At 37.2% G+C, this 22,683-nt stretch overlaps 2 protein-coding genes across 8 annotated transcripts; both read left to right on the forward strand.

Annotated features, from left to right (window-relative positions):
• The first annotated feature begins 1,123 nt into the window (after positions 1-1,123).
• On the forward strand, positions 1,124-6,647 carry LOC110751552 (ELMO/CED-12 family protein). 7 transcript variants are annotated; one of them, XM_021952044.2, is made up of 10 exons: positions 1,124-1,485; positions 1,951-2,106; positions 2,209-2,311; positions 3,740-3,852; positions 4,482-4,550; positions 5,060-5,175; positions 5,301-5,355; positions 5,772-5,892; positions 6,134-6,276; positions 6,375-6,647. In XM_021952044.2, the coding sequence occupies exons 2-10, from the start codon at positions 1,969-1,971 to the stop codon at positions 6,474-6,476; spliced, it is 960 nt and encodes a 319-aa protein (XP_021807736.1). In that variant the 5' UTR covers positions 1,124-1,485; positions 1,951-1,968; the 3' UTR covers positions 6,477-6,647. The 7 variants fall into 7 exon arrangements, with proteins under 7 accessions (XP_021807736.1, XP_021807737.1, XP_021807730.1 ...); XM_021952045.2 differs by having other exon boundaries at positions 1,961-2,106; XM_021952038.2 differs by having other exon boundaries at positions 1,125-1,495; positions 1,831-2,106.
• Positions 6,648-14,186: 7,539 nt separating this feature from the next.
• Positions 14,187-15,270, forward strand: LOC148292971 (uncharacterized). Its single transcript, XM_088256124.1, has 2 exons — positions 14,187-15,037; positions 15,133-15,270. The coding sequence occupies exons 1-2, from the start codon at positions 14,194-14,196 to the stop codon at positions 15,147-15,149; spliced, it is 861 nt and encodes a 286-aa protein (XP_088112250.1). The 5' UTR covers positions 14,187-14,193; the 3' UTR covers positions 15,150-15,270.
• The last annotated feature ends 7,413 nt before the right edge of the window (positions 15,271-22,683 follow it).

The raw sequence follows: 22,683 nt of genomic DNA on the forward strand, positions 1-22,683 counted from the left end.
TTTTGGCTTTAGAAGTCTTCATAAGAGCAAGCCCGTAAAGATTTAGTTGGAATAATGTCTTGACTTGACTCGTGCATTTTCTTTAGCAATAGTGATAATTTTTCTCTTTAGGTTATTGAAAAAAAAAAACCTAGCCAGCTTTCGTCTCCCAAATGCACGCATAAATATCTCAATGTTTTTTTTTTTTTTAATACAAGCGATAGTTGAGACCGTTGGTCTATCAATGCCTATTGGGGTTCGAACTTGAGACCATTGGTCTATTAATGTCTTTTTACACTGAGTTAAACCTCGTTGACTCTCCGCACCTACTATTGGAATGCTTGGTAATGACTTGAGTGATGTGTTACTAACGTCCACAGGTGGGTGGTCGGAGGACATGAGCTAGTGCACCTACTATTGGAATGCTTGGTAACGACTTGAGTGATGTGTTACTAACGTCCACAGGTGGGTGGTCGGAGGACATGAGCTAGTGCGGATGACAAAAGCAGCAATTTGTTTGCCTCATGGGTGGGTGGGATGTGTTTTGACGAAATTAGCCAGTGCAGTGGTTTGTGAAGGTTAAATCACACTTGTGTTAAGCAAGCAGAGTAGTCAAGCCAGAGAGGCAAAAAAGAGCAAGAAGCGGTTTTCGTTCGATCGAGGGAATCACGTGATAACTTTTAATATTAACTTTAATGGAATATAAAAAGGGAGATTCACTATTATACTCAATATAGAAGCCCAAATTATTAAAAAAACCCTATATGAAATGGACTTTAGAAACACACCCAAAACCCATTTACAACATAATAAAAAGGCTTTTAATTTCTTTTAAATTACAAAACTACCATTAATTTCTTAAAACAAACCCAAACCCAACCCCAAAACCTCATAAAAAAAACCCAAAACACTCAATAGGGCATCAAAGTAATTTAATAATAAAAAATAAATTCAATAGGGCCAGTTATCAGTGTGTTTATAGAAATTAAATGGTGTATAGTTTATTTATAATTTTAGTGCTAAGAATGGGTATATGACAAAATATCTTATATAAAAACACGGATCAAATTAATATGTTGTTTAAGAAATTTAAGACCTAATTGATTGATTTCTGGGCAAGTCGTAGCTGCTAGGTGAGCACAGCCCTCTTCTTAAATTCTAAATTATTATTTTTCGGTGCATCTAAATTCTAAATCCTTAACCGCAAAAAAAGGGCAAAAAAGGTACGGGGCACGTTATTGACACGTCACCTCGGCGGTGCTCGCATTGAATTGGCGTCAAACTCAGGATTGAGAAAGTCATGTTGAGCAATAGCAATACTGATCTGATGAAACAAATAAAAGAAAAACGCAGACAGATGGAGAAACCATAGATTTATACAGTTCACCTTATTTGTTTGCTTAAAACCATTTAGAGAAACGGAAAAGTTGAGAGCTTATCGATTGTTTAGCAAAGAATCAACAACAAAAAGCTCTTTCCGTTTGGGATCCCTTGCCAAACCTAAAGGTAACGTAAGGTAAGCCAACAAGCTTCTGTCTTCTCCTTCATCTGCTTCGTTTTTCTTTTTGGTATTTCATTGTTTTTTTTTTCCATTGTAAAGTTAGATAATATCTCTGAATTGGCATATGACACAAACCCCTGTTGTATTTCGAGCTAAATCCCAGTTATTTCAGTCTTAGGGTTTATGGGTTTGAAATATTTGGATGTATCCCAGTAACTTGGACATTTTGTGCACTAGTTAAGTAGTGTGAATTTTAGTTGTTTTAAGTATGTACTACTACTAAGTTAAGTGGTATATGAATATGGGTTATATGTTTATGGGTATGATTTGGCTTTGAATTTGGTGGCAAGCTGTTGCTTTAATGGAAATGTGGAGAGATTCTGTCATTGGGTTGTTTGCTAGTATACTTGAGGATGCTGCATTTGGCTCATAACAATGCTCATGATGAAATTATTAGTGAGAAAATTCAGGCTGATATAGGAAGCGTCATGGCATCGAGAACTTTGCGGAAAAGGCTTCATCATGGGGATGTTGATGGGAAAAATAATGAGCATTTAGAGACATCAGGGTCAGATGATCTTAATGAGCCTCTACTGGGGAATTATTATTCAGATACGCATGCTGAGGTGGGGATTTTAATTATTCATTTACATGGAGGGTGGGGATTTGTTCTGTTAATAATTTTCTTTGGCCTTTTGTGGTTGATATCTTTCTTGGATTTACCACAGGAATCCACAATTGAAGAGACCTGGGATGATGAACGGAGAAAGGAACACCTCCATTGGACCCTTCTGTTTTCTCAGTTGATTGCACAGTGGGCACGGTGGTTAGGTAATCATAATTTTGGTGTCAAAAAGACTTTACTGTTTTACTGGAAAGGTTTTAAAACTTTGTCAATAAGACGCCAGGCATTATATAGCTAGAATTTTAAAACATGATCTAACTAAATAAACTGAAACTGTTAAGTTTATTTCATTTTTGACCTGATTATGGAGTCATTCTCAGAAAGGTACCCACTTGATAACCAAACCATTTGATTAAGTGAATATTATCCCTGATCAGTTGTTCCAGTGCTTCATCGAACTTCAAATGTTAAGTTACTGAAATGTCTCTAGAGAGTGGCAATTTTCATTGGACGAGGTAAAGAACCATGAGGGGTATTCAACATTCTATTGGAGAGTTCAATTTGGTTAAAAATAATATGAAACAGCCTATGGTAGCAGATATCTAGCTTGTTTGTACGTGCTTTTAGAAAGGTTAAATGAAACACTTCTAGATGACCGAGAGCGCTTTTGGTAACATTTGGCAGTAATAGGTAAAGTTCTTTTTAGGTTTTAAAAGAACTTCCGAGTGATTGGTAGCCTAAAAATAATGAGCAATTGAATTCTTAATAAATTTTTTGTTGTGCTTCTAAGGCCCCCATTTGGGATTGCTTTTTTTGGGTAAAAACCTGCTTCACTTTAAAGTTAAGCAGTTTAAGGTGTTTGTTAAAAATTAAATCTCCCGATTATTTTAAAAGCAGTGGCTTTTTGACAGCAGCTTTTAAAAGCATGCTCTTTTTAATTTTTTTAATTCCCAAAATACTATCATTAATTTTTTAAAATGACACCACCTCCACCTCCACATCAAACTCCACCACCTCCACCACCACCTTCACCACCTCCACCACCACCACCGCCACCGCCACCGCCACCACCACATCCTCCTCCGTTACAACCACAACCACCACCTCCTCCTCAAGCCCCACCACCACCACCTGCACCTCCACCCCCACAACCGCCATCCTCACCACCACCACTACCACAACCACCATCTCCACGTTCATCACCACCACCATCACCTCCACCACTACCACATCATTATTAGCGCATAACACTTTCAACATCATGTTTATTTTTGTCATTATTCACAATTACAACAGTTTTATATTAAAATTTACCAAACAATTTTGACACTGCTTTTTGTACTAACAACACTTTAAAATTATTATTTACCAAACATGGAGTTGCTTTACTTTATAGCTAATTATTTTCAAAGCACAGCAAAAACAACTTTTAAAAAGTGACAGCAATCCCAAATTGGCCCTAACAAAAGTTCTTTCAACAAAAGCACTTATGAGCATAAGTACTCCCAAATAGGCTCCTGCTCTTTTGCATTTATCTGATCACTGTTCATTCTTTGTGATTTATTTATTTTCTTTATGCATTCAAAATATACTGTTATTTTTGTAATTATATATTTCCATCTTGTTCTTTGTAGCAAATATTGTTCTTGGATCGGGATCGCTTATTGGGCGGCTTTTGACCTTCCCTTCAACTACACAAAATGGACAAAGCACTAAGTTGCTTGCACCACCCCTTAGTCCTCTGCAAGTATGTCCAATAAATGATCTGATCGTTATCTCCAAGGAGTATATATTTTCCTTAGATCCTAAATGCATGAAAAGTTTAAGATGAAGCCTCACATTTCAATTATCTAATACTATCTTATGAAATGTGTTTGTCTTTATGATGTGTTTTTGCTGTTGGTGGATTAATTATGAATTTGTTCCTTTTTTTAAAACACAACTGCTTACTCCTTAGCCGTCATTTGAAGTGGATATTTGTACTTCATCTTTTTTTTGGCATACATTGTGCTTTTATTGTTAGAAGTGTTCAATTTTCAAAACAAATTGTGTAATTTGTATCACTAATATAATTTCAGTTCTATATCCTATATCTTAAATTTTCAGGAATGGTGATAAACCGAGAAAATGTAACATGGTATCAAAAAGGGGGGATTTTGAGTTCGAATCCCTGCAATTTCTCTCTTAATTTATGTCATAGTTTATTTGTTGGGCTCTTTTAATTGTTATCTCGTATACTAACCGCTTAAGCTTTCTGCAGCAATGGGATGCCAACAATTTCTGTTGTTTGTATAATTGAGAAGTATATATTGCATAATGTAGATTTGTATATATTGAATACGGGGTTCACTTGCTGCTGGTACTTATGTCCTGTAGGAAGCAAGACTCAGAAAGCTGCGACAAAGGCTTGAAGTACCCTTTGATGGCTCTCGTGTGGAGCATCAAGTAGGTCTTTTATCCATTTGACGTCATTTTGATCATTTCTCTATTGGTGTTACTAGTACTACTATATCAAACATAAAGATCTGGATAATGATAATAATAAAAATAATAATAACTTTTTTTTTATAGTATTATCAGTATTTTTATTATTGCAGTTACTGTTTGTATGTTATTATCATTGTTTATGATTATTTGGTTGGAGCGTTAATGCTCAAAAGTGCCTAAAAATATGCTAGTTCAGAAAAATTAAGTGTTTACAGTTACAACAGAGTGAGCAATGTAAGTTGAAGGGTAATAAGGAAAAAAACAAAATTTATTATATTGTAATAAAGCAAAGTACTGGTTTGTTGTACTGTTGTGGGTGTGGGCGGACTAGTATATTTTATTGTCCAAGTAATTTTTAGCAATAGAAGGGTTGTCTGTATTTTCAGAAAACCTTGAAGTAATTTTTTGGTTTTATAGTTTACCCAAAATGAAAACCTCGAAGTAATTACTTAAGTTTTTAATTGCAGGATGCACTTTTACAGTTATGGAGGTTGGCTTATCCAGATAAGGAGCTCCCACCTCTTAAATCAGAACTTTGGAAACAGATGGGATGGCAAGGTTCAGACCCTTCAACAGACTTTAGGTACGTACGTAAAACAAAATGAAAGTATCCTTAAGTGAGTCACATGTATTTGGTTTTGTGTTTTTTCATATATCTTTTCTGAATAAATTGATATGATAATGATAAATTTCCAACCTTATTTGTAGAGGCGGGGGATTTATATCATTGGAGAATCTTATATTTTTTGCCCAACAGTATCCGGTTTGTCTCTTTCTGACTTAATGTCTTTTTCAATTATAAAAATTTTTGTTTCATGTTTGCAACATAGTTCTCACTACTAGATCATAAAAACTTGTATGTCCTTGATATGTTTCGCTGTTGCTTCAAGCAGTATCTTTTTCTGTTTAATTTATTAAAGCTCGGACCATCCAGTTTCTTTGGCATTTTACTGTTCTGGTCACTTATGTGATTTCATTTGTCCTAGTTTAAAACCGGTATTTTGACTTACAATGAACATATGTTACTGCATAAATAAACTTCCATGGCAAGACTTAGTGTACCTCCTTCTCTTCCTTTGAGTTGGGATTTCGGGTTTCATAGTAAAGTAATCATTTTGTTCCTTGTTTCCACAAAATTCGTGAAAGGGTTAATGAGTTTCTGATTTTATCCTCTTACAGGAATCATTCCAAAGATTGTTGCACAAACAAGATGGAACTAGAGCTGAGTGGGAATATCCCTTTGCTGTAGCTGGTATCAATATTTCTTTTGTCTTGGCACAAATGTTGGATCTTCAATCAGGTATAATAAATTTTCAAATTAGTGGATATTCCTTCAACGTAGTACGACAATGGTTGATGAGGAAGTGTCAGATAACTATTTGATGACAAAGAACCACATCTTAATATGTTTATTTGATGACTCGTAACTTATTTTCCACTAATCCGGTTTTCTCAAGAGTTTACTCTTTTTTTTCTCTTCATCATATTCTGAATGCTGATGCTTTGTTTATAAAGAATAATTGGTTATATCTTTCTTGCAGCAAAGCCAGCTAGTTTGGCAGGCATCCGTTTTCTCGAACTGCTTCAAGAAGATGAAATGGCATTTGATAACCTTTATTGTGTAGCCTTCCAGATGATGGATGCTCAATGGCTTGCAAAGCGTGCTTCCTATATGGAGTTCAATGTAAATGGTTCTGTCATATACTACTATGTTTGCTAAATTAAGATGCAAGCTTATATTATCCTTCCTGCTCATGTCTTACTGTCTAATTTTTTTTCCAGGATGTTCTGAAGTCTACAACAAGTCAGCTAGAGCGTGAGCTTGCACTTGAAGATGTCTCAAGTGTAAAAGATTTGCCAGCATACAATATGTTGAGAAGATGATCTCTTATTCTCTTTTGGTTTTTTTTTTTTTTTTTTGGTTCAGTTTTCATTCCTGTAATTCTTCGTACATTCTCACCATCTGTAATATCATAGAAGAAATTCTATCTTCAAAATCCAGTAGTCACATACTTAATTCATTGATCCAAGTGCCTTGTCATCTTTTATTTTCTATTTATTTGTCTCATCTCTCATTGGAATTCCTTGGTCAATGTCCTTATATTCTCACACTAAGAAAGTATGTAGGTTAAGGTTTCTCAGCAACAGTAGGACAATTAGGGAATGTTAAGGTGAACTGTATTTCTCGACAAATTTCTTTGTAGTCTTTTTGTCAAAGTTTGGAAGGGGAAGTGTGGGGTTTTTTTTTTTTTATTTTTATTTTTTATACAGGCTCTGTGAGATGGAAAGCTTGTTGAATCTGTTGCATCTTTACCATGAATTGGATCCTAAAGCATGTTCCTTTTTCTCATCCAAAAGGGAAAAGAGAAACAAACATTTTCTTGTGTTTTTTCAGAACAGAAAACAAAATATTGTTTGCCCTTTTTTAGATCAATACGATAGATTGCATTTATAATTCAGGCACGAAGGCCATCAGCCATAAGAGCTAGTGAAAGCGCAGTAACAACAAAGGGTTAATCCAAATACGGGTTAGCATACAAAAGATGTCTGCCTAGGAAACTTAGTTTAAAAGATGATTTATGCATCAGAATATAGTAAGTTGCATCTAGAAGAAAGGTTACTCCTTTTTAAATTTTATGTTATTTTATTGATTTATATATATGATTTTTAGTTTTTACTTAAATTTTTTTTTGCCAAAAAAAAATAAAAAAGAGTTTATGTTTGCCACGTCAACATTTAATAGATTTACTAACAAACTGGGTTATAGAGGGTCTCATTTGTTAGATTTCCATAAGTTTGGGTACCCATTTGTAGAAGAGACTCATGCAAAGGGGATAACACTTTTTGCTATCTCCGGCCAATAACGTAATGGCACATTAGATAACTTTTCCAAATGTCATTATGTTATTGGCCAGGGATAGCAAAACAATGCTATCCCTGTTACAAGTAAGTTTTTTTTGCATTTGTACAGTCTTCCATGTTTATGTATGAGTTTGAAATGACCCCTATAATTTGGGGAGTTTTATGCAGTTGATCCTAATAAGTTCCTTTTCTGAAATAGTTTTTTACTACATTTTATTTGGCAAGCATCTCGTGGGATTTTCTAGGTTCAGTTTGCGCTATCATGTAGAAAACTAGCATGACTGATTCTGATCTGTTTGTCCGAAAAATGATCAAAGAAAAAGAGAGAGGATGAGTTCGTAAAATGTTAGTTTTATGGTCAGTGCATTGCTTTTGACCTACTCTGGCTTAATTAACACCCTGTCCCTCAAGACCAGCCCCATCAAGAGGTGGTTATCTTGCACTTGCAACTGTTAGCTTCCAAATCTTTTCGGCCAAGTTGATTTGGCCACAAAAATGTCCTATTTCGATGTTGCGGTGGTGTGGGCGTGCTAGTACCTGGGCTGAGAAACGGCCATGAGTACAAATGGATGGTGAGTGATGGATGCGCTCCTTGATCTTCACTTCTTTCAAGCGACTGTGGCGGAGGGAGGAATAATCCTCGGTTACTAGGTCCTAGGCCTCAGATACAAGGCCTTATGAACGGTGGACGGACACTGAGATACCTATGTCTGGGCAATGGATTGGCCCACCAGACTCAGCTAAGATGTGCGTATCTTGACCCTTGAGGATGGTGATGGCACTGTGCACGGTAGCACGTCGGGTTTAGACCCGTATCTGGAAGAATCTGGATGAATTGTATGGTGCCCAAGAAATAAATCAAGACATGCGTATATTCCTAAGAACTCTCTTGTTTTATATAAAGATGGAAGATGGAAGTGAGTATTGCTCACGAGCTCAGAACAGATTCTAAGACTTCGTAATATAAAGTGCGCTACTCCTAGAAAGCATTTAAAACTTTGACATGACAGACAAAGGGGATTTTTGCTCGTTGAGGCTTTTTTGATTTGGTGTTTGTACTCTTTAGAGCATCTCCAACCGATATGTCAAAAGTGCCATATAGACATTTAACGGCTAGAAATAACATCTCACCTCACTCCAACCGAATTGTCAAAGCTGATGTGGAATGAAGGCTGGAGGTTCAGCTGTTATTTTTGACATCCCAAAAGCAAGATGTCAAATGAATATTTTATTATTTTTTAAAGACAGCTGGTTTTTTCTTTCATTTATTATTTTCCTTTTTTATTATTTTCTTCTTTATCTTGAATGATTTGACTGTTACAATAATTATTTATTTGACATATCGGGTGGAGTGTAAAACTGTGTAAATTTCAAATTGCCACATCAGCCATCAAATTTAAATTTGATGTTTGGTATTTGACATATCCCTCGGAGATGCTCTTAGTTGATGGGGATCTTCTATTTAGAGGGGAAGTCTTGGCTCTTTCAAAGCATGCGTTGGCGCCTTGGGCTGAGCATGACGTGAGCTGGCCAATGTGGTAAAGGTGCGGCCGAAATGGGGAAGGTCACTAGCTTGGTCATGAGTCCCAAGGCTCAGATATTTTCTTGATAATCTTGGATCTTGGCCTGTAGCGAAGTCCCAAACGTGTTGGTTTGGATCTTTGGGAATATAAATGCGAAGATTTTGGCCTTGAGCAGTGCGAATTTGGCACGTGCAATCTTCTTATTGGTGAATGACCTCGGTTTTGAGCGTAACGCACGGTTCCATTTTGGCCTAGGTTGAATCGAAAATTGGGAAACCAAGTGAGTGTGGTGTAGAGCTGAGTGGATTAGGTGGCGCGCCTCGATCACGGAGCCCTTGGCCACTCGCACAGTTTAAGGTGCAAAAGGGGCGGTTCCCATGTGTATGTTTGAGTGATGTGATCTAAACATGGTCTTCTTTCCTCGCTGATTCTGCCAAGCCCGTTCACTTGGCTGTGGTTTCACTGGATAGTAGATAAGGACAGTGGGAATCTCTTTAATCCATTCATGCGTGTCACTAATTAGATGACGAGGCATTTAGCTACCTTAAGAGAGTCATAGTTACTCTTGCTGTTTACCTGCACTTGGTTGAATTTCTTCACTTTGACATTCAGAGCACTAGGTAGAAATTGAAAGATAGAACTATCTTGAATATTGTATATTTAACTGTCCTTTGAATGAGACATCAGTCTACAATATATAGACAAATAAAGCAATGGAGCATCTAAACAAAAGCATAGTGCTATATAATAATGTTAGTGTAGGTATAGGATAACATAGTGTTGTATATAATAATCTTAGTGGAGCACAGGGAATAAAGGAATGTCAGTGTGATCTCTTTATGCATTATTTGAGTGGAGTCCACGATGTAATGTCTTCTATCATCTCCCCGCAAGCTCATGAGCGGAGAGCAAATGAGCTTGGATTTCAAGAAAGCAAAACGATTGAAAGAGAGACCATTAGTAAAAATATCCGCAAGTTGATGAATTGTGGAGACATAACAAACATCCAAATCCCGAGCAATCACTAACTCACGAACGTAATGATAATCAATGGCCACATGCTTGGTACGAGCATGAAATACAGGATTAGATGCCAACGCAATGGAGCTAGTATTGTCACACCATAAGACAAGTGGAGTAGGCTGAGGAACCGAAAGCTCAAGAAGCAATTGTCGTACCCAAACAATCTCAGTTGATGTAATGGCCATTTGTCGATGTTCAGACTCAGTACTAGATCGAGCCACAGTCCGTTGCTTCTTAGAGCTCCAAGATATCAAGTTAGGACCCAAGAACAGACAGAAACCTCCGGTAGACCGATGACTATAGGGGTTGTCTGTTAGAAATGTGCCCTAAGAGCCAATACATTTGATGTAATCTCCTTAGAATACATTTCGTATATGATAAATAAAGGGCAATATTATTTTGTTATCTTTTATGTCGTGTAAAGAAACAAAAGTCCAGGGTGTACTAAATAAGAGATAAAGTAATCTAAAGAAGTTTAGATTCGGGAGACCTTTAATCTCTAACTGTAGTATCCCAAAATGTTCCTAATCATAAGGTTATCAAATGGGCATTGATAAACCGTCAAGATTGGCACATACTATGTATGCTCAATGATGAGGATGGTTGGTCTCAAACCATTTGTGTAGTTGACACTAATACAAGTATGTGGGTGCTCATTAGTGAATGAGTACACTGAACGCGATCAACCGGAGTTCTCGTATGGAGTATTTATCTATATGTCAAACGAGAACTCATAGTTGCAATAATGCAAATTAGTCCTTAGACCTGAGGCATCATGGTTGTCTTGTGATGCGTTATTGATCTTTGATAGCTCACAAAGGCAAGTCGTAAAAGATTTTCCTTATGTGTTATTGGGATCTCTTAATTCATCATAGAGGCATGTGAATGTACAATAAGGAATCTCTACCTTGATAAAGAAAGGAGAATGTTTCAAGATATGATTAAGTGAATCTTCGGCCGAAGTACTTGAACATGATTTAGAAAGTGGTTTTTAATTGTGTTCTATTGAATCATATGAGTTTAATCATATTAGGGGTTTGACATTATCAATCCGTACCCTAACAATATGATTGGAAACATTGTATAAGAGAAGGACCGTATTGCATTGCAATTCCAACTGAATAGGTTCTTCATCTATTCTAATTAGCTTGGGTAGCCATGATATATTGCTAGATGTCACTCTTGGCTTGTGGAAGTCCTAGGACTGATTGTGATCAATCCAAAATAAAGGAAGAATTAAAAAGGGGTTTTAATTCCAGTTGGTTAGAAAGAGTTCTAATGTTTTCCCACTGCCTTGCTAAATTAGAACCTAATGGATCGCACACCTTAAATGGTTAACTTTGAGTAATACAAATGAGAATGAGGAAATCAATTTGATTGATTTGATGTGGATGATTTACTACGTGTAAAAATGTATTTGGGCCTCGATAATAGTTAGAGGGAAGCCCAAATGGTTGGGTATCAAGCCCAAGGGCTTAAGACACCTAAATATTATGGTTTAAGTGTCATAAGGCCCAATTTTGGAAGCCCAATGGGGTTTGGCCGAAAATGGTTAAGTGCATGTGTATGGGAATTGTTTCCATAAGCTCATTTGACACACAAACACAATCCAACATCAACCAAAGAGGTTTGGGAGATCAAAGAGAGATAGTTGTGAGTTTTTCAAGAGTGAAACACAATCTTCTTTCAAAGGGGTTTAGATTGAAACCAATCTTGAGAATCTTGTACTAGCATCCTTGTATTCTCAAGATACCTCTTCTCATCTCAAGGTTTCATTGGTGTGGAGACTTAGAGGCCATATACTTTTGTGGCTCACAAGGAGGAGAAAGATCAAGAGGAGATCAACAAAGGAAAATCATCAAGAGAAGACCAAAACACAACTTGGTTCATATAATTGCTTCAAGGGTAATTAGATCTTATCCTTTCTCTTGAATTTTCATTTATGAAAAACATATCAATGTTCATGGCTTAAGATACTTGGAAGAAGTTTTGTTTTTGAATTTAAACAACCACCATATTCTTCCGCTGCGATTAATTTGATTAAATGCATGTTTAATATTCAAATGAACTTCTTAAAAATGTTTTAAAACCAACAATTGGTATCAGAGCCATAGGTCATGAACTTGATATGTTTCTAGGGTTTAGAGATGCATATGTGGGTTGTGAATTCATTTAAAAGTATAATAGTTATACTTGATTTATTTTGATTTGATTGAATAAAAATCAAATGGAGTGAAAGGGGTTGTTTGGGATTTTGAATTTCCGGATTTGTGTTTTGATGATTGATGCTCTCTTTGAATGCATATATGTATGTATGAACATTAGAGCATAGTTGCATTAAAACCCCCATGATTTTAACTTCATGAAATATATGATATTAAGAGCATGAGATGGTTAAAATGGAATATGGATTTTTCCGGAAATAGCATGAACATTCATATAAGTTCATATGCATGTTCTTGGTGTTCTTGATGTTCTTGTTATGGGATCTTTTTGATCCATAAGTTAGGTGGCTAATTTTGATGATTGTGTTTAGTGGAATTTTCCACCAAAATAGGTCAAAAGATGATGATGGTGTTTTATTATAAAATTAAAAGTTTTTCAAAAAATGTTTCCACTTAATAAACTTTTACCCACCACTAAAATTAATAAGATTACTTTGGTGAGTGTGTGGGGCTTTCTAGGTATAAATGTTGGTGATTTGATATAAAATGCAAAAGTTGATCAATTTATTCATATCACTAATTATTTTCCTACCACACTAAAATTATTTTTGATTACTTTGGTGAGTGTGGTTGGCCTACCTAGTCACATTCATGATTATTCACCTTGTTGGAATAATCATGATCACCACTTTGTATTATACAAATGTATGCTTTAACCCCACTCCCTAGTGGATCAACTTTGGATCCATTATTAATTGTTGAATGGTTTTGGAACTAATTACTATATATGATAAGTGTAACTATGTCCAAAAGATTTACACAATTACTTTTGCTATTGTAGTAAAACGTTTTCACTCCATGGTAAATTTATTTTGAATATGGTTACCACTTGAATTAAACCCACATATGTATGCAACCCAAGAGCATGTATTTACATTGCTAGTTTAATTGTTTAAAGCGTTTAAATAATTAAAGGATGGTTATGGACTTAGACCAAACAATTGAGCTATGTGATTGGCCGCTTATTGGATATGTATTCATTTTTGATTGGCTATGTAATATTGAAATGGCTTTCATGCCTAATTTATTTGGCTATGTAATATTGAAATGGCTTTCATGCCTAATTTATTTTTATGCGCGCGTAATTAAAATGAATCACCTTCCAAGACCATGATCCAACATGGTGGCTCGTGTTGGATCAACAAGAAAGTCCATAATCATCCTATAAGCCCAATGCAATTTGAATGTTCGGTAATGACAATAATTAACCAATTAGTAGCACCATGTATTCTCGCTATCTTAAGCAAATGGTTTCTAAAATATTTAGTGGGAGTATTATGTGCTACTAATATGTTGCATTGGGAACCATTTAATGAGATTAGATAGGTAATTTTAACAGGATTAAAATTGGATTAAAATGAGACCAATTCAACTACCCTCAAAGCAATATTAAGTTGATAAGCGAAATGGCATTTTGAATGCTATTTTGTGGCCTTCCACCGTGGTAGTCTCTTATTGGGTGGCACATTTACACTTTGTTGTACCTCAGTGAGGCAACATCCAGTACTTGTAACCATCCAAGGGAAGCCTATTACACATACTTGATGTAGTGCGGATAGATAACGAGTGTGGCCAACAAATCGTTAGGTTGAGGTCATGCTTGAAACCCTATACCCACAAGCATGGTGGGAATAACTTAACTAAGACAACGAAACCAACAAACTGTTAGGTTGAGGTCTAGTTCTCTAGAGGCCATAGTGATGGGTATTCACATGAATGATGTGATTGGATAAGAGTATCCTCTCATTAGTAAGATAGCAATCCAACAAACTGTTAGGTTGAGGAAAACTATATGAAAATGAGACTCCCATCCCCACTAAGAGTTTCAACGGAAACTCTCGGATTTCAAGAGGGATATGAAATTTGCCAAAAATAGTGGGAGCTACCATCATGACTTAAAGACCCTAAGTTTTTGGTAGAAGATTAATCTAAACTAAAATTTGTTTACGTTGTTGCAGAATTTTTCAAATGGCCGTCAAAAACCCAATCTCATCGATACTTAACAATTACATCCTTGATGGCACGAACTATCCGGGTTGGCTTCGCAAAATGAAACTTGTCCTTAAAATGGATGAGATTGATTATGTGTTGACACAAGCCCCACCACATATTGCTCCTGACGAAGAAGCTACTCAGGAAGAAATAACTGCTTATGAGAAGCATGTCAAGGATGATAGTAGAGGTAAATGTTACTTACTAGCATCCATGAATGATGAGCTACTAAAACAACATGAAGATATGGAAGATTGTGCTTCCATATTGCTTCACCTTAATGAGCTTTATGGTGAAGCTACTCGTAGCTTGCGATTCAATACAATATGTGAACTTGTCAACACAAAGATGACAAGAGGGACTCCGGTTAATCAGCATGGTCTCAAGATAATATCATTACTTGAGAAATTAGAAAAATTGGATTGTCCATTTAATGCTGAAGTTCAACAAGATTTTTTTCTTTCGTCCCTCTCATCAGATTTTTCCCAATTTGTTATGAACTATAATATGGGAAAGATGGAAAGTTCTTTATCTGAGCTACTCAATATGGCTATAGTAGCTGAAAAGAATATCTCAAAGGATAAAGGGCTGAAAGGGACAGTTGCGGTGTTTGAAAAGAGTTCTTCCTCCTCTTCCAAATCCAAACCGAAAGGTAAGGATAAGGGAAAGAAGAAGAAAGGTTTTCTAAAACCCAAGGAAAGAAAAATAACAAAGAAAGGCAAGGAACCGAAAGGAACTTGCTTTCACTGTGGAAAGGATGGACATTGGAAGAGAAATTGCAAGGATTACCTCACAAGCTTAAAGAACAAGCCTTCGGAAGGTAACACTCTTGTTCTTGAATAAGTTTTTACAGTTAATACTTCTACCTGGATAGTTGATTCAGGAGCTAGTCAACATATTTGCAATTGTGTGCAGGGACTAGTAGGAAGTAGAAGACTCGGAAAAGGAGAAATGGTGCTAACTGTGGGTAATGGCACTAAGGTAGCTGCCAAAGCTGTAGGCACCTATCGTCTCAATCTACCTTCCGGGGAGACCCTGAATTTGAATAATTGTTATTTCAATTCTGGTTGTGTAAAGAACTTAATATCTGTCTCTATGCTTTTAAGAGACGGATTTTTTGTTTTGTTTGACAAACTACTTTGTTCTATTTCACATAATAATCGAATTATTGCTTATGCAAATTTGATTGATGGTCTTTTTCATTTAGAAATGAATGGTAGTATTAACTGTATAGATAAAGATGCACCTAGACCTAAAAGGCCTAGAGAAGTGGATAACTCAACTAAATTGTGGCACCTCAAACTTGGACACATTGGCCAAGATAGGATTCACCGGATGGCAAAAGATGGATGCCTTGGATCTTTAGACCCTGCTCCTATGCCTACTTGTGAATCTTGTCTACAAGGTAAAATGACCAAGTCTCCTTTTACAGGAAAAGGAGAAAGAGTTACAGAGTTGTTGGGGTTAATCCACACAGATGTTTGTGGACCTTTGTCTACAAACGCAAGGGGAGGTTATTCATACTTCATTACCTTTACTGATGATCATTCACGGTTCGGGTACTTATACTTAATGAAGCATAAGTCTGAATCTTTTGAAAAGTTTCAGGAATTCAGAAATGAAGTTGAAAACCAAACAGGCAAGAGTATTAAAATCCTTAGATCTGATCGAGGAGGTGAATACTTAAGCACAGAGTTTCTTGATTACCTCAAGGAACATGGCATCTTATCACAATGGACTCCACCAGGGACTCCACAACATAATGGGGTTTCTGAAAGGAGAAATCGAACCTTAATGGATATGGTTCGTTCCATGATGAGCTATACTGATTTACCTATATCCTTTTGGGGATATGCACTTGAAACAGCAATTCATTTGTTAAATAGAGTGCCTTCCAAATCTGTTCCACAAACTCCATACGAAATGTGGTTTGGGAAGAAACCAAGTCTTGGTTATATCAAGATTTGGGGTTGTCCAGCATATGTCAAAAGACAAGATGTGGATAAACTAGATGCAAGGTCAGTGAAGTGTAGATTTATCGGGTATCCCAAGGAAACTATGGGATATTACTTCTATCACATCGACGAGCAAAAGGTGTTCGTCGCAAGGTCAGCTACCTTCCTGGAAAGAGAATACGCTCTTGATGGGAAAGGGGGACATGAGATAGAACTCAAGGAATTGTCCAAAGAGCTAGAAATCAACACTGAACTGAATGCAATCCCAGATCCACAAACTGATATGACACAAACTCCGCGTAGTTCAAGTAGGGTTAGAAGAATGCCTGAGAGGTATTACGGTTTCCTTCATGAAAACGAAGGAGAGTTAAATCTCCTAAGTGATTGTAAGGATATTGAAGACCCTTCGAACTACAATGAGGCAATGTCAGACATTGACTCACAGAAATGGCTTGGAGCCATGAAATCCGAAATGGATTCTATGTATACCAACCAAGTCTGGACTCTAGTTGATCCGCCTTCTGGTATTGTACCAATAGGAAATAAATGGATCTTTAAGAGGAAGATAGGCTCAGATGGGAAAATAGAAACCTACAAGGCAAGGCTAGTAGCAAAGGGCTACAAGCAGAGAGAAGGGATTGACTATGAAGAAACCTTCTCTCCTGTTGCTATGACAAAGTCTATTCGGATTTTGCTTGCAATAGCTGCATACCATGATTATGAGATTTGGCAAATGGATGTGAAGACGGCTTTTCTTAATGGCCACCTTCAGGAAGAACTATACATGGATCAACCTGAAGGCTTCATTTCTACAGCTGATAAGCATAAGGTATGCAAGCTACATAAATCCATTTATGGGTTGAAGCAAGCTTCTAGGAGTTGGAACATCCGCTTTGATGAAGTTGTCAAATCGTTTGACTTCATGCAAAACATGGATAACCAATGTGTGTACAAAAAGGTCAGTGGGAGTTCGGTAGTATTCCTAGTGTTGTATGTAGATGACATACTGATTATTGGAAACGATATAGGAATGCTATCTTCAGTGAAGCTGTGGCTCACTAAATCATTCGCAATGAAAGATTTAGGGGAGGCATCTTATATACTTGGTATAAAGATTTATCGTGATAGATCTCAGAGAATAATTGGATTATCTCAATCATTGTATATAGATAAGGTGCTAAAGAGATTTCATATGGAACAATCTAAGAAAGGGTTACTTCCAGTTAGACATGGACTTCACCTTTCTAAGAACATGTGTCCGAAAACTCCTGAAGATATACAGCAGATGAGTAAAATCCCTTATGCATCAGCAATAGGGAGTCTCATGTATGCCATGGTTTGTACAAGACCGGATATCAGTTATGCTGTTAGTATAACAAGTAGATATCAGTCAAACCCAGGATTAGATCATTGGGGAGCCGTTAAGTGTATCCTTAAATACTTACGAAGAACTAAGGATATGTTCCTTATTTATGGAGGAACATCAGAGTTACAAGTGGAAGCGTTTACCGATTCTGATTTCGCATCTGATGTTGATGATCGTAAATCCACATCTGGGTATGTCTTCATTCTGAATGGAGGCGCTGTTAGTTGGAGAAGCTGTAAACAAAGTGTTACGGCTGACTCCACCACTGAAGCTGAGTACATTGCTGCCTCAGAAGCGGCAAAGGAAGCTGTTTGGATGAAAAAGTTCATTACCGAACTAAATGTGGTTCCAACCATAATGTCACCAGTGCCTTTGTACTGTGACAATAATGGGGCGATAGCTCAAGCCAAGGAACCAAGGTCTCATTAGAGATCCAAACACATTGAAAGAAAATTCCACAAGATTCGAGAACTCATTTCGAATGGTGATGTGTGCATCCTAAAGGTTGCATCAGCAGACAACGTAGCAGATCCACTCACTAAGCCTATGTCACAGTCACAACTGGATAGACATACAGAGAAAATGGGTATTAGATACATGGCTAAATGGCTCTAGTGCAAGTGGGAGATTGTTAGAAATGTGCCCTAAGAGCCAATACATTTGATGTAATCTCCTTAGAATACATTTCGTATATGATAAATAAAGGGCAATATTATTTTGTTATCTTTTATGTCGTGTAAAGAAACAAAAGTCCAGGGTGTACTAAATAAGAGATAAAGTAATCTAAAGAAGTTTAGATTCGGGAGACCTTTAATCTCTAACTGTAGTATCCCAAAATGTTCCTAATCATAAGGTTATCAAATGGGCATTGATAAACCGTCAAGATTGGCACATACTATGTATGCTCAATGATGAGGATGGTTGGTCTCAAACCATTTGTGTAGTTGACACTAATACAAGTATGTGGGTGCTCATTAGTGAATGAGTACACTGAACGCGATCAACCGGAGTTCTCGTATGGAGTATTTATCTATATGTCAAACGAGAACTCATAGTTGCAATAATGCAAATTAGTCCTTAGACCTGAGGCATCATGGTTGTCTTGTGATGCGTTATTGATCTTTGATAGCTCACAAAGGCAAGTCGTAAAAGATTTTCCTTATGTGTTATTGGGATCTCTTAATTCATCATAGAGGCATGTGAATGTACAATAAGGAATCTCTACCTTGATAAAGAAAGGAGAATGTTTCAAGATATGATTAAGTGAATCTTCGGCCGAAGTACTTGAACATGATTTAGAAAGTGGTTTTTAATTGTGTTCTATTGAATCATATGAGTTTAATCATATTAGGGGTTTGACATTATCAATCCGTACCCTAACAATATGATTGGAAACATTGTATAAGAGAAGGACCGTATTGCATTGCAATTCCAACTGAATAGGTTCTTCATCTATTCTAATTAGCTTGGGTAGCCATGATATATTGCTAGATGTCACTCTTGGCTTGTGGAAGTCCTAGGACTGATTGTGATCAATCCAAAATAAAGGAAGAATTAAAAAGGGGTTTTAATTCCAGTTGGTTAGAAAGAGTTCTAATGTTTTCCCACTGCCTTGCTAAATTAGAACCTAATGGATCGCACACCTTAAATGGTTAACTTTGAGTAATACAAATGAGAATGAGGAAATCAATTTGATTGATTTGATGTGGATGATTTACTACGTGTAAAAATGTATTTGGGCCTCGATAATAGTTAGAGGGAAGCCCAAATGGTTGGGTATCAAGCCCAAGGGCTTAAGACACCTAAATATTATGGTTTAAGTGTCATAAGGCCCAATTTTGGAAGCCCAATGGGGTTTGGCCGAAAATGGTTAAGTGCATGTGTATGGGAATTGTTTCCATAAGCTCATTTGACACACAAACACAATCCAACATCAACCAAAGAGGTTTGGGAGATCAAAGAGAGATAGTTGTGAGTTTTTCAAGAGTGAAACACAATCTTCTTTCAAAGGGGTTTAGATTGAAACCAATCTTGAGAATCTTGTACTAGCATCCTTGTATTCTCAAGATACCTCTTCTCATCTCAAGGTTTCATTGGTGTGGAGACTTAGAGGCCATATACTTTTGTGGCTCACAAGGAGGAGAAAGATCAAGAGGAGATCAACAAAGGAAAATCATCAAGAGAAGACCAAAACACAACTTGGTTCATATAATTGCTTCAAGGGTAATTAGATCTTATCCTTTCTCTTGAATTTTCATTTATGAAAAACATATCAATGTTCATGGCTTAAGATACTTGGAAGAAGTTTTGTTTTTGAATTTAAACAACCACCATATTCTTCCGCTGCGATTAATTTGATTAAATGCATGTTTAATATTCAAATGAACTTCTTAAAAATGTTTTAAAACCAACATTGTCGGCATAGTCAGAATCAGAAAAGGCGACTAAGGAAGTAGGACCAGGCTTAAAAAGTGACCCATCACTTGGTGATCCTTTTAAATAACGCAAGATTCGCTTAACTGCAATCCAATGCACCAAAGTGGGCTGATGCATATGTTGACAAACCTGATTAACGACATATGTGATGTCGGGATGAGTAACCGTTAAATATTGCAAAGCCCCAACAACACTGTGATATTCACGAGGGTCAGATAAAGGTATACCATCTATAGCACTAAGTTGAGAGCCGGAGCCAACTGGAGTGGCGCACGGTTTAGAATCCTGCATGTGTGCACGAACAAGAAGATCACAAGTGTACTTATGTTGTGATAAATAAAGACCAGTAGGCGTGCGAGTAGCTTCAATGCCCAAAAAATACTTAAGGGCCCCAAGATCCTTCATTGCAAATGCCTTACCAAGACATGTAATAAGAGACTGAATCTTACAATCTTGATTCCCTGTAATTAAAATATCATCCACATATATAAGCAAGAGAAGATAGACACCATCAGTATTATAGATAAAAAGAGAATGATCTGCCTTAGAACCAACAAACCCCAACTGAAGGAGATACTCGGAGAATCTTTGGAACCATGCTCGAGGGGCTTGCTTAAGGCCATAGAGAGATTTACGAAGTTGGCAAACATGGTGAGGTCGAGTAGGATCTTCGAAACCCTTAGGTTGACTCATATAGACTTCCTCAGTAAGATGCCCATGAAGAAAGGCATTTTGAACATCTAATTGACGAATAGACCAACCATGAGAGATAGCAAGTGAGAGAACAATTCGGATGGTGACATGCTTGACCACTGGACTAAAGGTTTCTGTATAATCAATACCATCTTGTTGGAAAAAGCCATTTGCAACTAGACGAGCTTTAAACCGTTCAATGGATCCATCAGATTTACGCTTGATACGATATACCCACTTACAAGGAAGAATATATATATATATATATTTTAATTTTTTTTTAAAATAAACCAAAGGATTAGGCGAGATTAGCTCATCAGTATTGGTCATCGGATGCACAAACATCCACCACCCTCAAAGAGGGGACCAACACTCTGGAAGCCCCCCGCCCATCCCCTTGATCATAATTTATTAATAAGAAACAAAAACATAAAAGAACAACAGGGGGGACCGAACCAAACCCTGTAGAAGAGAAAGACAATGACAGAAAAGCACAACAACATGCTGACCTAAGAGACCAAAACTCTGAAAGAGTAAACAAAAGAACCTAGAACCGGTAATTAGGCATGCCCAGCCAGGCCCGCTGACAAAAAGGCAAAATAAAAGAAGGTGCAGTATCCCACCAAATTAAACCAGAGCCCAAAGCACCATGATTCACCAAAGCATCAGCATCATGATTACCCTCACGAAAGATGTGAGAAATCTTAAATGACATGTGCTGGAGATGATGCAAGCAATTTTGCCAATCAACTCGTAGAAGCCAAGGGACCAAATGTGGAGAGCGAAAGAATTTAGTAACTAACAACGAATCAGTTTCAATCCAAATATTATGCCAAGCATGTAGCCAAGCAAGCTCAATGGCCTTTATGACCGCTAAAACTTCAGCATGAACTGCACTAGGAACATCTAAATTGGCCGAAAATGCCCCAAGAACATGGCCCTGATAATCACGAAACACACCACCACTACCTGCTTTACCAGAGTCGCTTTTGCACGCTCCATCAGTATTAATTTTGACAGAGCCAAAACAAGAGGGATGCCACATAACCTCAACAATTTTGGGATTGGAGCGAGGACGACAGCGCACCCCAATGGAATGAATAGTACACAGATCACGCACCTTATTCGACATATGACCCCTGGCCAGAGGACTAGAGTCACGCACATGATTAATAATGGTACGACAAGCAGAAGAAACCGTAGAAACCTTCTCCTCAAACCGCAACTTGTTCCTTAAATCCCAAATTAACCACACAGTAGTTCCGAACATAAGAAGCCATAGATCCATGAGCTGAGGGCTAAAATGAGTAGATAGGCCGGAAGAAAGAATAACTGCTAAAGGCCCCGGAGTAAAGTGCAGACCAGAAAACATGAACATAGAACTCCATATGGAACAAGTAAAGGGGCACTCAGAAAATAAATGATTAATATTCTCCGGAGCCATCCTGCAAAACAAGCACATAGAAGCAAGGGCAATACCACGTTTTTGAAGAAAATCCTCCGTGAGAAGCCTGCCATGGATAACTTTCCACACTAAGAGCGATTTCCATGGCTCAATAAAAGGTTTCCAAATTAACTTACACCAAGAAACCTCGGCAAACTTAGGCCGTGTGAATTCATAAGCATCCTTAGCAGAGAGGGTGCCAGACGAGGATGGTGCCCAAACTAACAAATCACCTGCAACAGGATCATGAAAAGAAGAAATATCCATAATATGCTCACAAATACCTGGAAAGTGCAGAGTTAGTAGAGATGGAAGGTGCCAGACACCATTCACACGATACTGAGAAACCAATTCCCCCATGCACGACCGTAGAGAAGGGTGAAGACCAAAATAATTAGATAGAGGTTGACCAATAAAGTTATCCCACCAAAAAGAAGTGTTCTTACCATCTCCAAGAAGATAGCGAATATTACTGAGTACATCTGGCCAAATACGCTTGAGGTTGGGCCAAATGGAGGACGTGACATAAGCAGAATGAATCTTACCCCCTCGCCAAAACCTATCCCGAAGAA

The sequence above is a fragment of the Prunus avium genome, chromosome 7, assembly GCF_965620075.1.
Source record: "Prunus avium chromosome 7, drPruAviu1.hap1.1, whole genome shotgun sequence".
In the NCBI taxonomy this organism is placed as follows: domain Eukaryota; kingdom Viridiplantae; phylum Streptophyta; class Magnoliopsida; order Rosales; family Rosaceae; genus Prunus; species Prunus avium.